The 22,325-nt window shown below is 46.9% G+C and overlaps 2 protein-coding genes across 4 annotated transcripts in view; one reads left to right on the top strand and one right to left on the bottom strand.

The window, feature by feature from the left end:
* The window catches only part of si:dkeyp-72e1.9 (syntaxin-binding protein 4), a 261,457-nt gene that overhangs the window by 59,342 nt on the left and 179,790 nt on the right, over positions 1-22,325 (bottom strand). For all 3 annotated transcript variants that reach the window (XM_061712521.1, XM_061712522.1, XM_061712523.1), the window contains 2 exons: positions 5,457-5,545; positions 3,075-3,171 (listed from right to left, as the gene is read on the bottom strand). In XM_061712521.1, coding sequence (XP_061568505.1) covers positions 3,075-3,171; positions 5,457-5,545 — 186 coding nt within the window. The remainder of the gene's footprint in view (positions 1-3,074; positions 3,172-5,456; positions 5,546-22,325) is intronic.
* Positions 7,543-11,418, top strand: LOC133422520 (uncharacterized protein K02A2.6-like). The gene is given in 3 exon segments (XM_061712546.1): positions 7,543-9,403; positions 9,915-11,125; positions 11,128-11,418. Coding segments are annotated over 3 exon segments (3,363 nt in total).

The following is a 22,325-nucleotide window of genomic DNA, read 5'->3' as shown; positions in this document are numbered from 1 at the left end:
ATTGGCCCTAGCACTGAACCCTGCGGAACACCATAACAGACCCTCGACTGTTCTGAAGAAACCTCATATGTACCTGTGGTACATATCCTAAGCTTAGGGATAGGTTGATTTGGTCCAGTATTGTCACACCAATAAGAGAAAAAACATTTTTGAATAGTCGAGTCGGGATGGGGTCTAACATACATGTGGTTGACTTAGCTCTATTAACGAGTGAAGTCAGCTCAGGGAGGTCTATAGGATCAAAACAGTCTAGAGACAAATCAGAGCCTAGGGAAGTCGCTAAAGCTGAAGAAACGCCTACAACCGGCTGGTTGATTTCTTCTCTAATTCTCGTGATTTTACTGTTAAAGAAGCTCATAAAGTCCTCACTACTGAGAGCTGCAGGAATACACGGCTCCACAGAGCTGTGACTCTTTGTCAGCCTGGCTACAGTGCTGAACAGAAAACGTGGGTTACTTTTGTTATCCTCTATCAACGTTGAATAATAAGCTGTTCTTGCTTTGCGAATGGCTTTTTTATATACTATTAGAATATCTTTCCATTCACGATAGAAGTCTACAGACTTACAAGAGTGCCACTTCCTTTCTATTTTACGCACGCTTTGTTTCAACATGCGAATATCTGAATTGTACCAGGGAGTTAAGCTACTGTGGCTAGAAACCCTCCTTTTCAAAGGAGCAACTTCATCTAAAGCTGAGTGCAACAGATCAGCAGTGTTACTAACAAGAAAATCAACATCAGAGGTAGAACCCAGGTCACTGGCCTCTATTGCTTCAGTAGAGGCTTCACTATTTTCCACTGTCGCAAGACGAGCAATGGTCTCCTTAAATTTAGCAATAGCTTCATCAGACAAACATCTGCTAAAATAATACCTCCTGCCCTGCACTTCAACATCAACAACATTCAATTCCAACGTTATTAAATAATGGTCGGATAAAAGGGAGTTAACAGGTGACACCGACAGACCATCAGTTTCAACACCGTAGGTGAGAAAGAGATCGAGAGTATGACCAAAACAATGCGTCGGCCCGTCCACTTTTTGTGAGATACCCATTGATTCTAGAAGAGAATTGAAAGCTAATTTAAGATTATCGCTTTCAACATCCATATGAATATTAAAATCACCCACTATGATGAATTTATCTGTACTGATCAATAATCCAGAAAGGAAATCTGAAAATTCAGACAAAAACTCTAGATAAGCGCCAGCAGGGGGCCGATACACTACCACTAACACAACTGGCTTCTCTGATTTCCAGCTCGGAAATTTCAGACTAAGCGTGAGGCTTTCAAACGTATTATGATTGCACTTAGGTTCAATTTTTGTTTGGAGACTGGAGTTATAAATTGCTGCGACTCCTCCGCCCCGGCCCGTGTTTCTAGGAATGTGATGATTAAAGTAGCCGGGCGGAGTTGATTCATTCAAACTAACATACTCTTCATCCTGTAACCATGTTTCTGTTAAGCAGAAAACATCACTCCTGCTCTCTGTAATTATATCATTTACTAACAGAGACTTGGAGCTTAACGATCGTATATTTAGTAGTCCGCATCTAATTTTTCGGTCTCTTATTGGTACCAAATGTGCATTGGTTTTAATTTTTACAAGATTATTTTGGTTAACGCCTCTATAACGCCGCACCTGGTGAACTAGTGGAGGGCGGGGAACTGCAACTACTTCTATTTTGCTAGGCACCTGGTTAGAGTTACCAGTTACATCATGTAATCTTATAGTTTTGTTGGCAGGCGTTGTTCCTCGAGAAGCAGCAGAGAAGTGTGTTAAACTACAGCTCTGCATCCTGGCCTGGACCCTGCGATGTCAGGGAGAGGGTCTAATGAAACAGGCCAAATTACTAGAGACAAGAGCAGCACCATCCCGGGTGGGATGAATGCCGTCTCTTCTAATCAGACCGGGCTTTCCCCAGAACGTTTCCCAATTGTCAATAAAGGCCACGTCGTTTTCTGAACAAAATGTGGTCAATTGCGTTAAGAGGCCAGTTAACTAGATCCATGGTTTGAAAAATTTTGAAAGATTTGCAAAGAGAGGCCTGAATTAAAGGACAATGTTCTTTGCTGCTTATGTTCCTAACCTCATTTGAATTGCTGAATGTACTATCCTCACAAAAAGCTTACATATTAGAAGCATTTTATAACAGACAGCTGTAGCAAAGCAGTCTATAAACCCCCCCACCCCCCTCCCCACACACACACACACACACACACACACACACACACACACACACACACACACACACACACACACACACACACACACACACACACACACACACACACACCTGCCTAGACAGAAATACTGCCTGCCTCACATTTACACAATGTGACACTGTGTCACATCCATTTAGGTGGTAAGATGGAGCTTGTGATCTGACAGTTTCCCATCCTAGATATTTCATCTTAGTCTCTTGTAAAAAGTAAGATGAAGTATCTTTTTTGGGAATAGAAAAAAATATTTAAGTACGTGGAATTTGTTTAAATGTGTGTGTGTGTATGTGTGTGTGTGTGTGGGTGTGTGCGCATGCGTGTGCGTGTGTGTGTGTGCGTGTGTGCGTGGGTGTGTGTGTGCGTGCGTGTGCGTGGGTGTGTGTGTGTGTGTGCGTGCGCGTGTGTGCGTTTGTGTGGGTACGTGTGTGTGTGTGTGTGTGTGTGTGTGTGTGTGTCTGTGTGTGTGCGTGTGTGTGTGGGTGTCTGTGTGTGTCTGTGTGTGTGTGTGTGTGTGTGTGTGCGTATGCGTGTGTGTGTGTGTGTCTGTGTGTGTGCGTGTGTGTGTGGGTGTCTGTGTGTGTCTGTGTTTCTGTGTGTGTGTGTGTGTGTGTGTGTGTGTGTGTGTGTGTCTGTGTGTGTGTGGGTGTCTGTATGTGTGTGTGTGTGTGTCTGTGTGTGTGTGTGTGTGTGTGTGTGTCTGTGTGTGTGTGGCTGTCTGTATGTGTGTGTGTGTGTGTCTGTGTCTGTGTCTGTGTGTGTGTGTGTGTCTGTGTCTGTGTGTGTGTGTGTGTGTGTGTGTGTATGTGTCTGTGTGTGTGTGGGTGTGTGCGTGTGTGCGTGTGTGTGTCCACCTCCATATGCAACAGTGCCTTGTGGGTCTGGGGTGATGCTTTGTTTTAGCTTTTCCCTCTTCTCTTCTGTCACATCCAAGCCAAGGAAGGACAAAGCCTGAGAGGAGGAGAGACACAAATATTGACATAGACAAAAGTAATGTAAGTGCGAACATATTCAAATGCACAGAGGTATAAAACTGTAGAGATATAGATTTGTAATGAATTGTATTCAATTCCACTGTTGTAGAATTCTGTCCTGAGCAAGGACATTGATTGCCAATTGCTGTGTGTGCAACATTTAAAGTGGAACCAAAACACACACAGATTTATTTATTTATTATTATTATTTATTTTTATAAACTTTGTTTATTGATTTTTAAGACACAAATTGACAACGATAAATTGCATGTAAATAACAGTAATATAAGATCCAAAAAAGCAAAAAAAAAAAAGAAAAAAAAAGTCGGCTTGGCCATATTTCACATATTACAGTGACAATAACCTCACTTTTCAGGTCAAAATAGAAATAAATAAATAAACGACAAAAGGTAAATCAAAATAAAGTGGAATCATAAATCTCCTTTATCCACAGTGTATGTGATGACGTTGGTGATTTCCACCTCATTAGAATAAGACGTCTAGCCAATAATGTCACAAAAGCTTCTGCTTGAAGTTTAAGCAAAGGCAGTTGAGAGATGCCAAACAACGCAGTAATGGGAACACACACATAATTTTGAACAATATCTGTTCTTTTCTGACAACTTGGATAAAATTATCAAACGTTCTAATCCTGTACAAACAGTTCTGATGTGCATCTGAGTGTGGGTTGATCATGACCCTCCCTGTCTTCTCCAGAGTCCTTCTCTCTACCACCGACACCAGAGTCCAGCTCTGTGCCCACCACAGATCCAGCCCTCTTCACCGGTCTGTCCAAATGTTCAGTATCCCTCTTTTTAATACCGCCCCCCCAACAAACCATAAAAGAGCACACTGGATACAAAACGACAGCAGCAGTTTTTTGTAAATGTTAAAGGATTAGTGTAATAGTGGTCGGAGAGAAGGGAGTTTACAGCCAACACTGACAGATTATACGGTTCTACACCATAAGCCTGGACGAAATCGAAGGTATGATTAAAGCAGTGCGCTGGTTTGTTTACTTTTGGCGAAATGCCCATCAATTTAAGAAGAGAAATAAAAGCTAACTTATACATATGAATGTTCAAGTCATCCACTATAACAAGTTTGTCTGTACTAAAGCTTATGTCATTAAATGCACACCAGACGTCGATCAGCTTAGAGCAAACGTTGGCTGAACGTTCTCTGCAGCGTGTGCAGAGCTGTGCAGTTATGTTGTTTACATGTGTTACACTTTTACTTATGTTTATACATGACTCACTGAATTCTATTTTATCAGTGACACTGTCTATTCTACTTATACTGCATATCTTAATGCTCATTCTGAAATAACTGATTAATGCTGACTTTAATTTCATAACTCATCTAGAGCTGTAATATCAGTTATCCTGTTAGAGATATATCCAGCTCAGGGTATATTTATGTTTAATATGTACTTTATTTTCTAATCAACCAGTATTGTTGTGTTTATGTTTCAGTAACCACACACACACAAACGAGTTGTAATGAGAGCACAGAACTCATAAAGAGCTGAAACTTCCTGGACTCTGTGATCAATCGAACTCACCTATATAAGTGTCCTGACCGACACCCTGAAGTGTTTGCTGCCACCCAAGATCCCCGTACAGTATCAGACATTGTCTGTACTGATCAATAAACCAGATAGGTGTTGGGCCACAGCGTATGTATGTGTGTATGTCTGTGTAGATGTGTGTGTGTAACAGTCAAAACAATGCTCTACCTGAACTGTAACTATAGTGGGGGAGGGAGGGCAAAACCCTGCCCCCCGAGAGACCAGAAGCCGACAAGGAAGAACCCGGAACCCAGGCCACCAGCCACCCCACGGAGGGCCAAAAGAGGGAGGGAGGAAACCCCCCGCTAGCAAGGCCCGCCCCCTCCCAGTGGCGACCGAGGGAACACATGGATGGAGGCAGCCAGGAAACCCAAGGTGATGGACCAGGACCAGTTGAGCACCAACCACCTGGTCCGGGCCGAACATGCAGCCAAGAGGCCCACACCCCCCAGGCCCACAACCCCTACCCGGCGAGAGGCGAGCTTGCCCTGCATTCCTCCTGGGAATCATACAGGCACACAAAGCCCTCCAGAACAATAAGGTGGTGATTCACAAAAAATGTTGTTTTGTTTAGTTTTTTAAATCAAATTGACAAAACAAAAACCACACAGTAAAAACTGATATCTTCTGCTTAAAAATAAAATCAGCATGCTACATAAACCACTTGCCAAAAAAAAGACGATAGCACTTACCAAATCTAACTTGTCAGATTTGAGCCGTATGTAGGGATCAAGTGTTATCTTAGGTTTTGTCCCTGTAGTTGACCTCTGGCTGGTTGGTTCTAGAGGAAAGTAAAAGGGAAAAAAGCAAGAAGAAAGTGGGCAGAGAAAAGGGAAAGGAGACAAATGTCATTGTGCCAAACTGAGAAAGTATAAAATAACCTATACATTTTTCAAGTAGGCCTACTGTTTCTGCACTTTAATGTGGTCCAAGTCCTAAATGAAATGTTTCAAATTAATCATATGGGTGCATTTGGTCAATGAGTTCATTTCCAATAATGTACTGTTGTTGTTTTTTGTTGTTTTTTTATTCCAAAAACATTACAAACAAAGGGAAGACTGGATATGGGTCTATAATTAGAAAATACTCTGGGGAAAATATTTTTTGAATTCAAACAGATTTAAAAAAAAAAGAAAGGATGTGGCTTTTAAATAGAAATAGTGTGGGTGTATGTTAGGTTACAGGACAGTTTCTATAGAAAAGAAACAAATATGATTGGATTACACATAAAGTCAGACTGGATGGAATTTGGATTTAAGTGGAAGTGGCTGGCTGTGTTGATGGAAGAGGTGCATTGTATTAGGTGGGGGTGGGGATAAATGAAAAGCAGATGATTAAAAAGGGGACTGGAAGAAAGATGGATGATTGTAGATGAGACAGAAGGAAAAATACATGGGGGGAGGGTTTAGAGCTAATCCCTGATATTAATTTGATGACTTTGGCTGTCCCAGATTTCCATGGGTGCCTACTGTGGTCATGATGCGGATGCACACACCCTTTTCTTGCGGATTGTAATAACCATTGTGGCAGAGTGGAGGAGCTGCAGCCACTCAGGCTGACGGGGCACAGGTGTGGCCCGTCAACCTCATCACCCTGCCAGCCTTATAAAGAGGACTGAGGACTCAGACTGGAGCTGCTGGTCGGAGGAGCTGCTGGTGGCTGATGCTGTGGGAGAAGGTGGTTCTGCACGTGTGTGGCTGTGATCTGGGTGATTATTAAATAAAAGGGTCTGCACAAAGCTCCGTGTCCTCTCCATCCTGTCGGTCGGGCCCCCGTGGCACTCACCCTGCTACACCATCATGAGTTTTTAACTTGGCCAACATAAGTTCATTTCAAAGACTAAGCACATGAGTGACAAAAAAAGCCAGCAAGAAAGCTCCAGTGCAAAGGAAAGCAAGTGTGAACACTTTTTCAGTGAGTAAGAGGACTGCATTCAGTCTGTCACTCTGTGTTATAATGCGCATCAAAACTGTGTTCAGACAGTGATGCAGTGGAAACAGAATGGTTCACAATAGAGTTGTGGCATTCAGTTCAGGGAATTGTTAAACACAATATCAGCTTTTCCTCCCATTTCCAACCTGTGCCTACATGGATCCCTCTTGCTTACTGGAAATGCAAATATTTTCCAAAGAGTCATGCACAGATGTGGGGAAAGGTGGTCAGTTAAAGGTATATACAAAAACCTTCTTGGAGTACCAAAAGTTGATACATCTCGCTCATCCTTCTTACTACTAAATGGCTTGACCCAGGAAAGAATAGTTACCTTGACCTGTCTCCTGTACCTTTCTTTATTTTTCTTTACTTAGCCTTCCCTTTCAAGGTTATGCTACAATTGGTAAAGGAGCAAAAGCAATGCTGTGTATGACCATTAAATGGTAATCTCCCCAAAGTAAACTCACTGTACATGTATAATGGTTATTTGTGTAAAATGCTTGATGACAAAGCTGTTGCATTGTAAACATAGCAAAAAAGAATTGCTATGTTTACTGCAAATACATTTCCGTGGACTAATTGTCAACTTGAAATGCATTAAAAATGTAATCTTGTGGCGGACACAATAACGGACCTCGCACCCATCAGGACTGTATGGAAGGGGGCGTGGTCACAAGCATTTATTGGTTGCTTAGCAACGTGTGTTGGTTTACGGTTATCAACTGGTAGTTGTCAACTGACAGTTCTTCTAGTGAGTTGGATTCCGCTGTCACGGAATAAAGACGTGTTTTACCAACCTCTGGAGTCGAGCCTCATCCTGCCACATTGGTGACCCCTTGTTTGAACATGTTTGAGGAAACAGAAGACATCTCGTCTTCATATCAGCAGCCTCCGCAGCCCGCAGGTTCTGCTGCGGCTTTGAGGCTGCCTGAATTTTGGCAGGAGGACCCCGGCTCGTGGTTTGAGCACATCGAGGCGTTTTTCCGGCTACGGGGAATCACGGAAGATGATTCCCGGTATCATCTGGTCGTCGTCGCTTTGGGCCAACAGTCCACCCGGCGGGCCCTACAGCTGCTCCGTGCGTCCCCGCGACGGGACAAGTACGCTGCGCTGAAGCAGCTGCTGCTCCGGAGGTTCAGCCTCTCCGCCTCGGAGAGAGCGGACAGACTCCTCTCCCTGCCGGGCTTGGGTGACGGGTCGGCGGTGGAGCTGATGGACCAGATGTTTCTACTGCTGGGCCAGGACGATGGCAGATTTCTTTTTCCACATCTTTTCCTGCGCCAACTGCCGCCGCCCGTCCGCGCCGCGCTGGCGAACTCCAGCTGCCTTGTAACGGCCGACTACCGCGGCTTGGCTGAGGAAGCGGACCGAGTCCTGATCGCTACCCGGAGTCTGGCCGTTCACCACGTCGCACCAACCGCCCAGCGATCGACGTCGGGGGACGCGGACCCAGCGGTGGTGGCTGCAGTGAAGACCCAGAGACGACGCGGGACAGATCTGTGTTTTTTCCACCAACGGTTCGGCGCCAAGGCGAGACGCTGCGTCCCTCCGTGTCAGTTCGAGCCGGGAAACCGGCGCTCAGTAGCAGCGATCGGCGGTCAGGAGCTGCTGTTTATTGCAGACTCTGCATCAGGGAAACGTTTCCTGGTGGACTCCGGGTCCCAGCTGAGCCTCCTGCCGCCAACCGCCACGGACCAGTCGACCGGAGGTAACGGACCGCCGTTAAGCGCCGCCAACGGCTCCTCCATCACCACTTTCGGGACCCGGTCAGTGACTGTTTGTTTCAACGGACGCCGGTTCGAGAGTGACTTTGTCATCGCCAGTGTTGCTGTTCCTATTATCGGTGCTGATTTTCTGTGTGCTAACGGTTTGCTGGTGGACGTTGCAAACCGCAGATTGATCGATGCAGTGACTTTTATGACTTTCCCGTGTGAGACTGAGGGATCTGGACCGCTAGCACATGCTAGTTTTTCAGCAGCAGGTAACGTGTTCCAACGTCTGCTGGCGGAATTCCCGCGGCTGATCAAACCTGTTTTTTCCACCGCGACAACCAGGCACGGCGTCGAGCATTACATCACCACCACGGGGCCCCCGGTGTTTGCGCGTGCTCGTCGGTTAGACACACAGAAATTAGCCATTGCTAAAGAGGAGTTTGCCTCTATGGAGCGTTTAGGCATAGTTAGACGCTCCAAGAGCCCCTGGGCCTCACCGCTTCACATGGTGCCCAAGGCAGACGGTTCGTGGCGCCCGTGTGGGGATTTTCGCCGTCTTAACAACGTCACAGTGCACGACCGTTATCCAGTCCCACACATTCAGGATTTTTCCGCGCATTTAGCAGGGACAACCATCTTTTCAAAGGTGGATTTAGTACGCGGTTACCACCAGGTTCCCATGAGAGCAGAGGATGTGCCCAAGACCGCTGTAATTACCCCGTTTGGCCTTTTTGAATTTCTGCACATGCCCTTTGGCCTGAAGGCGGCAGCGCAGACCTTTCAGAGGTTGATGGACTCTGTGTTGCGATACCTCAAGTTCGTGTTCATTTACCTCGATGACATTTTGGTGGCCAGTTCCTCAACAGAAGAACATTTGGCACACCTCAAACTAGTCTTTCAGAGGTTAGATGAACACAGCCTTATTGTCAACCCGGCTAAGTGCCAGTTCGGCCTGCCGGTTATTGATTTTTTAGGGCACCGGATTTCAGCTCAGGGTGCAGTTCCACTGCCGTCTAAGGTTCAAGCGGTGGCAGAGTTTCCCCGCCCGGGCGCTGCAGGAGTTTTTGGGTATGATTAATTTTTATAACCGTTTCCTCCCTCGCGCCGCCCACCTCCTGCAGTCGCTTTATGGAGCCTTGCAAAAAAAGAAAGGCTGTGACCCAGTGGACTGGACATCTGACCGCATCAGTGCCTTTGAGGATGCTACGTCTGCCCTGGCCAATGCAGTACTTTTAGCTCACCCATCACCTTCGGCCCCCATTTCTTTGACAACCGACGCTTCGGACATAGCAGTAGGGGGAGTCGTAGAGCAACGGGTGGCAGGAGTTTGGCAACCTCTTGCATTTTTCAGCCGCAAACTACGTGACAGTGAGCGAAAGTATAGTGTTTTTGACCGTGAGTTGTTGGCGCTGTACTTCGCCACCCGTCATTTTCGTTTTTTTCTAGAAGGCCGTTCATTCACGGCATATGTAGACCATAAGCCGTTGATATTTGCAATGTCTAAAGTGACAGAGCCGTGGTCCGCTCGCCAGCAGCGCCATCTAGCGTCCATCTCAGAGTTTACCACGGACATTCGGCATGTCGCGGGTAAAACAAACCTGGTGGCCGATTGCCTGTCACACGCGCTTGTGTGCCCTGTAAACCTGGGAGTTGATTTTTCTGCTATGGCTGCTGACCAGGCCGATGACCAGGACATCGCGACTCTTAAGTCTGCCGGTACCGGTCTCAGACTAGAGAACTTGGCGGTGGAGGTCGGAGGTCCAGCTCTTCTCTGCGACATCTCCACTGGTCGGCCCCGTCCGGTGGTCCCAGTTTCCTGGCGCCGGCGGGTTTTCGATTCCGTACACTCCCTCTCACACCCTGGCATCCGGGCGTCAGTGAAACTGGTTGGGGCCAAGTTCGTCTGGCCCGGCCTCCGCAGGGAGGTTAAAGAGTGGGCAGCTGCATGTGTAGCATGCCAGCGGGCTAAAGTTCACCAGCACACAAAGGCGCCCCTGGAACCGTTCCCCATTCCAGCCAGGCGGTTTGACCATGTCCACATCGACCTGGTGGGCCCTCTTCCTCCATCGCAGGGTTACACGCACCTCCTCACCATGGTGGACCGTACCACCAGGTGGCCCGAGGCAGTGCCCCTTTCCTCTACAGGGTCAAAAGATGTGGCGCGTGCTTTCCTGGGTGCCTGGGTCTCACGTTTTGGTGTCCCGTCTGACATCACGTCTGACAGAGGCCCCCAGTTTATTTCAGAACTTTGGTCGTCGTTGGCAGAAGCTTTGGGAGTGCAGGTACACCGTACTACTGCATACCACCCACAAGCTAATGGCCTTTGTGAACGTTTTCACAGGTCCCTCAAAGCAGCACTGCGTGCTGCGCTCTCGGATGGTAACTGGGTGGACCGTTTATCGTGGGTCATGCTCGGTTTGCGCACGGCCCCGAAGGAAGATTTAAATGCGTCGCCCGCAGAGCTCGTGTTCGGTCAGCCACTTCGTGTGCCTGGAGAATTTTTGCCTGAAAGCTCGGCTCCGCAAATTCACCCAGCAAGCGGCCCCTTCGCATCAAATAGTTTTTTGACCCCGGGGCCTATTCACCACTGTTTTCCGCGAACATTCATTCCATCGGAGCTCAAGTCGGCTCAGTTTTTCTTCGTGCGGCATGATGCTCATCGTTCTCCTCTACGGCCTCCATACGACGGCCCCTTTAGAGTCCTCGAGAGAGAGGCCCTAAGGTTTTTTTGCTAGACCTAGGTGGCTGCAAAGAGCACGTGGCACTAGATAGGCTTAAACCCGCACACACTGTAGCGGATGAAGCTGTGGTCCCGGCCCAGGTCCCCCGTCGTGGACGCCCTCCACTGAGACCTCCTGTCGATGCTGCAAAGGATGGACGTTCTAATTTACCACCGAAAACTGTTGTTTTTTCTCCGCAACATCCTGCTCACACTGATGCTCCTGTGGTGGTAGAGGAAGGACGGCGCAGCCGTTATGGTCGGCTGATTAAGCCACCAGTGAGGGACTGATGGGCCCTTCCAAGGACAACCTTCTGGGTGTTCTGGGGGGGGCTGTGTGGCGGACACAATAACGGACCTCGCACCCATCAGGACTGTATGGAAGGGGGCGTGGTCACAAGCATTTATTGTTTGCTTAGCAACGTGTGTTGGTTTACGGTTATCAACTGGTAGTTGTCAACTGACAGTTCTTCTAGTCAGTTGGATTCCGCTGTCACGGAATAAAGACGTGTTTTACCAACCTCTGGAGTCGAGCCTCATCCTGCCACAATCTATTATATAAGATTAATATGTAATGTGGACTTCTGTAGGCTACAGCAATGTAGGCTTGATTTCAGTAGAGCTAGTTCGGCAATAGTTAAAGGAGACCTATTATGGCATCTAATACCTATTTTAAACAGGCCTTGAATGTTTTAAAAACAAGCTTTTGATTGTTTTTGCTAAATAAATTATAAATTCAGCCTCTGAGCCATGTCTTTATCATCCCAGTCTCTAACCTCATTATCTATGCGGGATTCTGAGTGGGCGGGGCTATGATAATGAGGCTCTGTGCTGATTGGCTGCCTGAATGACGCGTAGAAAATGGCGGAAGCTCCGGCCAGTGGAGTTGTTGTTGTTGTTCTGGCCAGAGTTAGTTGTGGGTGGGGTTTCACACATCGGAGGCCAACCGATATAAATCGCTCCTGTCGTTACGTAACGACGGGAGCAGAATCTGAACGGCTCGTAGAAGCCACATCACACTGGACGATCATCCGGGCGGCTGTACAGACACTGCAGAATTTGGTTGCTTTCCTCCTTCTCTGAGTTGGCAGGCTGAGGGGAGACCACTTTATATATGTTAAAGCAAGAAAAAACCTGTTTTTCATAATAGGTCCCCTTTAAGTTAAAGGTATGGTCCCTGATTTTGGAGAGCTAGCAAGATTTGAAAGTGGCACCTCCTCTAAGCCCCGCCCCCTCCTCTAAGCCCCGCCACCTCCTCCCCCTCCCGTCAGCGCTCCGTCCAAAGCCACGCCCCCACAAACTTTGGGGAACGCGCATTTGCAGGAGTCGACTTTTCCAGGTCATTTTGGACAGCACATTTTCAACAAAACTACCCCATGTCTCATTCACCTGTAAGCGAGGCCGGTTTTAGGGGGGGCAGGGGTGGGCTGTGCCCACCCAAACGTGTGTCCTGCCCACCCAATCAAAGTTATGGGGATCCTTTTTTTCATTTTTTTATAATTTTATTTTTTTATAAATATAAAAAAATATCACAGAATATCTGTACCGTTTCCGATTGGGTGGGCACTGCGCATAATTTTTAGACACAACAATGAACGCATACCGCAAAAGTTGTGTCTCGGCGGAGGGACCCGACGTCCCAGCAAGATGAGACAACAGAGAAGTTCAGAACAGCAGACAGAGCACACACTGAAGGCTGATTTATGGTTCCGTGTTACACCAGCAGAATGGTGCGCGTCGCCGCGTACCCTACGCCGTAGGCTATGCCGTACCCTGCGGCGTAGCCGTGCCTCCAGAGCCTGTACAGCACCGCAGCCACCACCACCCGCACCGGCACACCGGTGCTCCACTACTGGGGTCTGCCACGGACCCCCGTACTGGGGGTCCGTGGCAGACCCCAGTAGTGGGCAACCTGCGCCGCAGAATCGCACTTTGGCTTTCTTTTTTTAGCCTTTTTAGCAGGGCGAGCCGTTACATTCGACGTGACTGCCCGACCGTGAGCCGGCGGTGAAGCCGGGAGCGGCGGGGGCCCTCCGATGTCAGGCCGCGGTTGCCAGTCGGTCTGGAGGAGCGAGGGGGGCGTTACATTGGGACATTCTGAGCCGAGGAGGGCCCGTGGGAAGCGGACACGGGGGCTGGAGGTTGCAGGAAGCAGAGTGGCAGCCTGGAAGCAGAGAGACGAGTGCGCGTATGGGACGGAGGGGGGCGTGGGCAGGACTTAAAATGAAGGCATCTGATTGGTTCTTTCCCCCCTGCCAATCCTCTGGTCCTCTGACCAATCTGTGCCATTCGGAGCGCAAATAACAGATTGGTCAGAGTTTTTACAGGATTAAAGCTGTCAGAGAGGTCGGATTTTTTTCTTTCCTTTTTCTGAACACATTATTCACTGGCTACTCTCAGGATGGAAGGACCATTTCACCCAGTATAACAATAAATGTTTTTGAATACAATTACAGACTATACCTTTAATGGATGGATGGAACATTTAGCTATATTTCTGATAAAATATTAATACACAGCTATTGCAGCTAGTTTTCTCAAATGTACCTATGACATTCTGCTTCACAAACTCATACTAACTTCCTCTCCTGTTTAAAGCTCATTTTGTACCACCTATTGTAGGCTGACCCACTTCAGTCTCTTCTCCACAGTTTCTTACACAGAAAACACACAAGCATTAACATAAGCCCCTTTTACACAGGCGAATACCTTGCATTAACACTCGAATCTAGCACGCCACCTGTCCTTTTTACATTGACTGATGTGGGGTGGCATGTCGGGCTGGCCCCATGAATAACTCGCCTCTGAGGGTATAGTTAATCACAGGTCGGGTCTAATCTAAACAGAACTAACACAGGGTGGCGGGTCGTGGGAGGGATTTGTTGATGACCAGACAAGGATGTCGGTAAGCGCCTCATCCCCAGAGCCGTGGATGTCATAAATCAGCTTATTATAGAACCACAATATGCAGCTGGCTAAGGAAATGACAGTCCAAGGCTTCGCAAGATGCAAAACTCGGGTATTTAACAAACTGAGGAGCCTTGAAAGAAATGATTTGTGTTCAATAAACACAACAGCAGGAGTGACAAAGGGAGACTGTTGGTTATATTTGTGCAACACGATTTGGGAGAGGTCTCTAGCAAATCCTGTTGTTATTCAGCATGGATCTGCCAACTGCTCCATCTCCTCCATCAACCAACTCCTCTGATGTTGGTGAAGCCAAGTCCCCTTAACTTGCCTTCAGGCACCGGAGAGGCAATAACACGATAGGCGTGTTATTGCCCAAAGCGCATTAAAAACACGTTGATCATCCAATCATCCACGGAACAGCGGGGTCTAATCTAAAAACACCTATAGTTTTGTTTTTCCTGCAAAGTGAGTCCATCTCGAAACAACCAGGGTGATGAATGATAAAAAGGTGTGAACAGTTGACAGAGAGATCCCCAAACAACGCTACTCTCTTTTTTTATGTGATGTCTAACAATGCCACTCTTATTCATTGTTGTAATATTGGCTACGGGCACAGTGTTATTACATGTAGCTTGCCACATCAAGGAAATGGGTGGGTGCTGGTTTGTAAGCTGCAGGCCAGGTGCAGGGCAGGTACGTGCTTCAGCTTATTGTATTTTGAGTTTGAACTTGGGTTGCACTTCCAAACCATCACAAGCCATTTAAATGAATGGGTGTCAGAGCAAAGTAGTGTTTTTTGATATTTTTAGTTTGAAAGGCCATAGAGTTCTGCAGGGTAATGTTATTGGGCTGATACTATCAACCTACATCATTCTATTAGATGTTCATTTTCGGCAACACAGCATAAACTTCAATTATAGCAATAAGCTATCTTTATCAATGAGGCCTATGTGATTTATCTACAGTTGCTGTCTCATTGTTGTAATTCCATAAAAACATTTAGGCCCTAGGAATGGACTAGAAAACTGTCCGGGGTGTAACTGATTTTTACCCACTGATAGAATAGGAGCCCTGTAACCCTGAACAGTATTGAACAGTATATGAAGGATGCATAGTTACAGAATTTTAAAATAGATGGAGGTGGGAGGTGGTTCAGGGGGGATATCTGTCTGTGCTGACCTCCGAATAAACTGCTGACATCTGTCAAAGCTAGGAACAGGCTTAACCAACAAGAGCCTCGTTGTGAGCAAAGTGGTCAGAGCCCCTACAAAATAACCTTGGCTGAGATAATCCTGGTCAACAGGATTGGAATAGGCTGTCAGGTGGCATTCAGCCAGAACCATATACATGCGACTCTTAGCTGCTAGTCTGCATGAAATCTGTCAATTATTTTCAATTACAAGGCATGCTCCATTCTTTTAAATGCACAGTTTATTCTGCATTTAAACAACAGCAGGAGTGACAGAGGGAGACCGTTGGTTATGTTTGTGCAACACGATTTGGGAGAAGTCAAATCCTGTTGTTAATCAGCATTGATCTGCCATGCTGAATATACATTTCCGTCTTCTTTAAATTTCTCACCAAAAAAGTTGTCTTTAAGTTTTGTTCTTTACATCATTAGGAATTCACATGATTTTAATATGTTGCTTATACTATTGGTGTTGTATCACTGCCTGGGGATACTCCAGGAGCCTCATGTACAAAAAGTGTGGTGTACAAAAAATGTGTGTACACCACTTTCCACACTCACGGTCGGATGTTCAAAAAGTGAAATGAAGGTGAAAAATTGCAGACAGGCACACATCAAGTCTGGCGTACGCACTTTTCTGAGGTTTTGTCCGTTGGCGACACTCACTGGTGATGCAGTGACAATAATAATAATAATAAAAATTATATTTATAGAGCGCATTTTCACCTGAAGAACAAGTCTCAAAGCACTTACAATAAAGATTAGAAAAAAAGAAAAAAACGTGACGTCCAGAATATGAGGAAACGTGACGTCAACAATAAGTTCACGACCACGTGAAGGACACGACAGTCCCCACATCACCAGATAAGTTACACACGAGTGGAGCTGCAACAATCTCACAATCAACCACATGAATATATAAAGATAGGAGCTCAACGATCGAACCCGCAAATCCCAACGGTAGCCTTGGCTCCGTTAGAGGAACCTGCTGATGCAAGATCAGGATCATCAGGAGGGAGTCTTCAGGGACCACGTAGACCTGCTGTTCCAGGATCTGGATCATCAGGAGGGAGTCTTCAGGGACCACGTAGACCTGCTGGTCCAGGATCTGGATCATCAGGAGGGAGTCTTCAGGGACCACGTAGACCTGCTGGTCCAGGATCTGGATCATCAGGAGGGAGTCTTCAGGGACCACGTAGACCTGCTGGTCCAGGATCAGGAGGGAGTCTTCAGAGACCACGTAGACCTGCTGGTCCAGGATCAGGATCAGAGTCTTCAGGGACCACGTAAACCTGCTGGTCCAGGATCTGGATCATCAGTGGAATTCATGGTTCCATCAATTTGGTCCTCAAGCAGCAAGCAGCCCCAGACATTCACTCTACCACCACCATGTTTGAATGTTAGTTTAATACTCTTTAAAAAAATGTGTTAGTTCTATCCCAGATGTGTGAAAGCACACCATCTTAAAAGTTTCACTTTTGTTTCAGATGTCCAGAGAATATTTTCCTTAAGGATTTTTTGTGTGGCTCTGGTGGGCTTTGTTGGGACAGGAAAGAGGTAGAGAGAGAGAAAATGGGGAAAACAGGCAGCAAAGGACTGCGGCTGGGACTGGACCCTGCGACTGCCTCAGTACATGGGCCGCCTGCTTAAACCACTATGCCACCCAGCGGCCCATCAAGATGCTTAGGCAAATCTTAGCAAAGCCTTTTTGTTCTCTTAAGTCAGCAGTGGTTTTCACATTGGGACGCCACCAGGATGCTATTTTCGTCTATTTCTTATTACGGAATCATGAACACTGACCGTACCTGAGGCCAGTGAGGCCTGCAGTGCTTTATATGTTCATCGTGGTTCTTTTGTGATGTCTTGGATAAACCGTTGATGCGTTCTTAGAGTAATTTTGGTATGCCATCCACTCCTGGGAAGGTTAACATTTTGTGTTTTCTCCATTTGTGGATAATTGAGTCCCAAACCAACCTGGAGCAGTACCCTTTTGGCTGATATTAATGTTTGTTTGATTACGTGTGACAAAAAAAAAATTAAATTTTTTTTTAATATGTCACAGCACTGGCCATTTAAAAACAAATAAAATAATTTTGAAATGAATCCTGATGCGATGTGAACTGGGACCAAAATTCCAAGTTTATTGCCAAGTAGTTTAACACACATTTATTTGGTTTGGTAATTGGTTGTGGTGATTGATGCAATACAAAAGAGCAAATAATATTAAACGAAAAAATGTACACAAGTTAGTTTTAAAGTGCCGGAGTAATGAGTCTGTAGGAAAAACATTTAAATGAGGTGACCTGGAATGTGCGTGTAATAATGTGAAGCATAAGGTGCGTTAATGTAATGTAGAGTGGGATGGGGGGGGCAGTCCGTGGTAGACGGGGGAGAGGTGGGACCAGGGGACCGGTGGTCCAGGGGGGTCCGGTGGTCCAGGGGGGACCGGGGGTCCAGGGGGGACCGGGGCCTTGTTGATGAGGACAGTTGCAGTTGGGAAAAAACTGTTTTTATGTTGTGAGGTTTTGGTCCTGATGGACAGCAGCGTCCTGCTCCTGTCCCTTACAGTGGCAGCAGCAACCAGACGGTGATGGATGGAGGAGGTGAGGATGGAGGAGGTGATGGAGGAGGTGAGGATGGAGGAGGTGAGGATGGAGGTGAGGATGGACTCAATGATGGCCGTGTAGAACTGCACCATCATTTTCTTTGGCAGGTTGAACTTCTTCAGCTGCCGCAGGAAAGACATCCTCTGCTGTGCTTTTTTGGTGAGGGAGGTGATGTTCAGCTCCCACTTGAGGTCCTGGGTTATGGTGGTCCCCAGGAAGATGAGGGAGGTGATGTTCAGCTCCCACTTGAGGTCCTGGGTTATGATGGTCCAGGAAGATGAGGGAGGTGATGTTCAGCTCCCACTTGAGGTCCTGGGTTATGGTGGTCCCCAGGAAGATGAGGGAGGTGATGTTCACCTCCTCCTTGAGGTCCTGGGTTACGGTGGTCCCCAGGAAGATGAGGGAGGTGATGTTCAGCTCCCACTTGAGGTCCTGGGTTATGATGGTCCCCAGGAAGATGAGGGAGGTGATGTTCAGCTCCCACTTGAGGTCCTGGGTGATGATGGTCCCCAGGAAGATGAGGGAGGTGATGTTCAGCTCCAACTTGAGGTCCTGGGTTATGATGGTCCCCAGGAAGATGAGGGAGGTGATGTTCAGCTCCCACTTGAGGTCCTGGGTGATGATGGTCCCCAGGAAGATGAGGGAGGTGATGTTCAGCTCCAACTTGAGGTCCTGGGTTATGGTGGTCCCCAGGAAGATGAGGGAGGGGATGTTCAGCTCCCACTTGAGGTCCTGGGTTATGATGGTCCCCAGGAAGATGAGGGAGGGGATGTTCAGCTCCCACTTGAGGTCCTGGGTTATGGTGGTCCCCAGGAAGATGAGGGAGGGGATGTTCAGCTCCCACTTGAGGTCCTGGGTTATGAAGGTCCCCACGGAGATGAGGGAGGTGATGTTCAGCTCCCACTTGAGGTCCTGGGTTATGATGGTCCCCAGGAAGATGAGGGAGGTGATGTTCAGCTCCCACTTGAGGTCCTGGGTTATGGTGGTCCCCAGGAAGATGAGGGAGGTGATGTTCAGCTCCCACTTGAGGTCCTGGGTTATGATGGTCCCCAGGAAGATGAGGGAGGTGATGTTCAGCTCCCACTTGAGGTCCTGGGTTATGATGGTCCAGGAAGATGAGGGAGGTGATGTTCAGCTCCTCCTTGAGGTCCTGGGTTATGGTGGTCCCCAGGAAGATGAGGGAGGTGATGTTCAGCTCCCACTTGAGGTCCTGGGTTATGATGGTCCCCAGGAAGATGAGGGAGGTGATGTTCAGCTCCCACTTGAGGTCCTGGGTTATGATGGTCCAGGAAGATGAGGGAGGTGATGTTCAGCTCCCACTTAAGGTCTTGGGTTATGGTGGTCCCCAGGAAGATGAGGGAGGTGATGTTCAGCTCCTCCTTGAGGTCCTGGGTTATGGTGGTCCCCAGGAAGATGAGGGAGGTGATGTTCAGCTCCCACTTAAGGTCTTGGGTTATGGTGGTCCCCAGGAAGATGAGGGAGGTGATGTTCAGCTCCTCCTTGAGGTCCTGGGTTATGGTGGTCCCCAGGAAGATGAGGGAGGTGATGTTCAGCTCCCACCTGAGGTCCTGGGTTATGGTGGTCCCCAGGAAGATGAAGGAGGTGATGTTCAGCTCCCACCTGAGGTCCTGGGTTATGGTGGTCCCCAGGAAGATGAGGGAGGTGATGTTCAGCTCCCACCTGAGGTCCTGGGTTATGGTGGTCCACAGGAAGATGAGGGAGGTGATGTTCCGCTCCCACTTGAGGTCCTGGGTTATGGTGGTCCCCAGGAAGATGAGAGAGTTGATGTTCAGCTCCTCCTTGAGGTCCTGGGTTATGATGGTCCCCAGGAAGTGGTAAGATTCCACCGTGGAAAAAATAATTTATTTGGGGGCATTTCTTCCTATTTAAGCTGCATTGCATTATGGGTATTGTTGTTATTTGCTTTGTGTTGCGTTTTGTGAAGAGCTGTGGTCTTCTTATGATCGTAAGGGTCTGGGAATGTTTATGGACTTTCTAGTGCATCATTACACTCTCCTTTTCTTGCTTGTATTTTAACTACTGTAGCAGATAGCCGATGCTACAATAAAATCCCCAGCCAGATCTGGCGTCATTAAATTAAATAAAGATGTTCTTGCCTATTTGACGCGAAGTCTGCGCCTCCCGTTTCGTCAAAGTCCCGGGCCAGTCCCCTCAGCCTCTGGTCTGTCATCAAACGGTGGACCCAGCACCGAAGCCGGTTTTAGGGTGGGGCAGGGGTGGGCTATGCCCACCCAGACGTGCATCCTGCCCACCGGCGTCTCCATCCCGGCGAGAGCGGAGAGCGGGGGGCTGCGGGCTCTAGAGTCTAGAGCCACGGCTACGGCGTAGGCTACGGCGTAGGCTACGGCGTAGGCTACGCAGTGGTAAAATGCGCACGACATTGATCATTTTTGCAGATCTCCCGTGCATCACAGAACTTTGATCCAGTTTGCCTGAACCGAGACGTCTTATGGGCTCCCTCGTCAGCCTCCACGGCCGGGAGAGTGCTGCTCATCTATGTTTTAGATACCTGTCCCAGTTAAACTAACGCGGCTTATCTTCCCAGAGCCACCGGACTACGTCATCGCCCCCAGAATGCATTGCGCAGGTAAAACATGGCGCCTCCCGCAGGTCAAAATATGTGATAAACATTGTACATTTTTAAAGCAATTAGATTATTTTATGTGTTTCTAACAACATATTTTAGTATAAGAGAACAATTGTGGCTAATTAGGGACTACAAGTCTTAATAACCAGGGTTCCTTTTAACAGAAACGCCACACTGGTTAAAGCACAGAGAAGGATATGTAGACAACCAGAACGCAGGTGGCCCAAAGACAAACTTCAGGTATATTACAACATTTATAAAGAGAGTCTTCGCAACTATAACCAGAAACTGAAGAACGCAAGGCAATTGTATTTTTCAGAGATTATCGATAGAAACAGTAATAATGCTCGCACACTGTTTTCTGTGGTAGACAGACTGACAAATCCCACAGCCTCAATCCCACCTGAACTGCTGTCTGAAAAGGCAGGCAATGACTTTGCTGCCTTTTTCACAAACAAAATATTACAGATAAGACAAGCAATGTGCAGCTCCAGGTCAGTAATGATAACACTCTGGCCTTACCGTCTAGTAAAGCTGGGACAGTTCAGCATCTTATATTACACAACCTTAACGGAAACGGTTTCACGGTTCTTGATATTCTGCCTTCAAACCTTTTTAAAACAGTTTTTAACTGCATAGCTCAGAATGTACTGCAGATAATAAATACCGTATTTTCTGGACTATAAGCCGCACCTGTATATAAGCCGCATCCGCTCTATTTAAAAAAAAAAAAGATATGTAAGCCGCAGATATTTATGTTGTTAGATTAGATATTTACTATATGTACAGAACCATTTTGAACTGTAAATGATGTACATGTTTGTACCTAAATAGATCTTTTCCTAACAGTGTCTTTTAACACGGCAGCAACTTTGCTGATTAAAACGGGACAGAACCAAGAGAGAATAACCGTTATTTATTTATCTATTTATCTGTTTGAAATCTGCTTCTACCTACTTCTATCTGCTAAAGAAGAAGTAGCGTATTCTTCTTTGCATTTATTTTGTCTTAGTTTTTATTCTAATTCCGGTTAGCACTCCCCCTAGAGTCCAGAAAATACAGTACTAAAAAATCTAATCTGGATGCCATAACACTTAGTAACTATAGGCCAATATTCAATCTGCCATTTTTGGGGAAAATCATTGAAAAGGTCGTTTTCCAGCAAATTCATGCTTTTATGATGCAAAACAACCTTTTTAACATATTTCAGTCTGGATTTCGGCCACACCACAGCACTGAGATGGTACTCATCCAAGTCTTAAATGCTATTCATCTGAATAATGATGCAGGTAAATCCTCTGTTCTGGTATTACTGGATCTCAGTGCTGCATTTGACACAGTTGATCATAACATTCTTCTCAGCAGATTGGAAAAGTGGGTGGGACTTACCGGCACTGTGCTTCAATGGTTCAAATCTTACTTGCAAGATAGTGCCTTTTTTGTGTCAATTGGAAACCATGAGTCTAAGAGAACCAAGATCACATGTGGGGTTCCTCAATGGTCCATTCTCGGACCGCTTCTATTCAACATCTATATGCTACCCCTAGCTCAGATTATGGAACATCACAACATTTCCTACCATACTTATGCCGATGACACACAGCTCTATATTTCAGTGTCACCACATGACTACAGTCCCCTGCTCTCATTGAGTAACTGTATTCACCAAATCAATGAGTGGATGTGCCAGAATTTCCTCCAGCTAAATGCAGAAAAGACCGAGGTGATCATTTTTGGCCCTAAAAAATGAAAGGGAAAAGATCAGCGCTCACCTTGGCTCCATGTCATTGACAGCTACAAATCAAGCCAGAAATCTGGGTGTAATTATTGACTCAGACCTGAACTTCAACAGCCATCTAAAGTGTAGCCCTAAATCTGCCTACTA

The sequence above is a fragment of the Cololabis saira genome, chromosome 21 (assembly GCF_033807715.1).
Source record: "Cololabis saira isolate AMF1-May2022 chromosome 21, fColSai1.1, whole genome shotgun sequence".
In the NCBI taxonomy this organism is placed as follows: Eukaryota; Metazoa; Chordata; class Actinopteri; order Beloniformes; family Belonidae; genus Cololabis; species Cololabis saira.
This window is presented reverse-complemented; position numbering and strand designations above follow the sequence as displayed.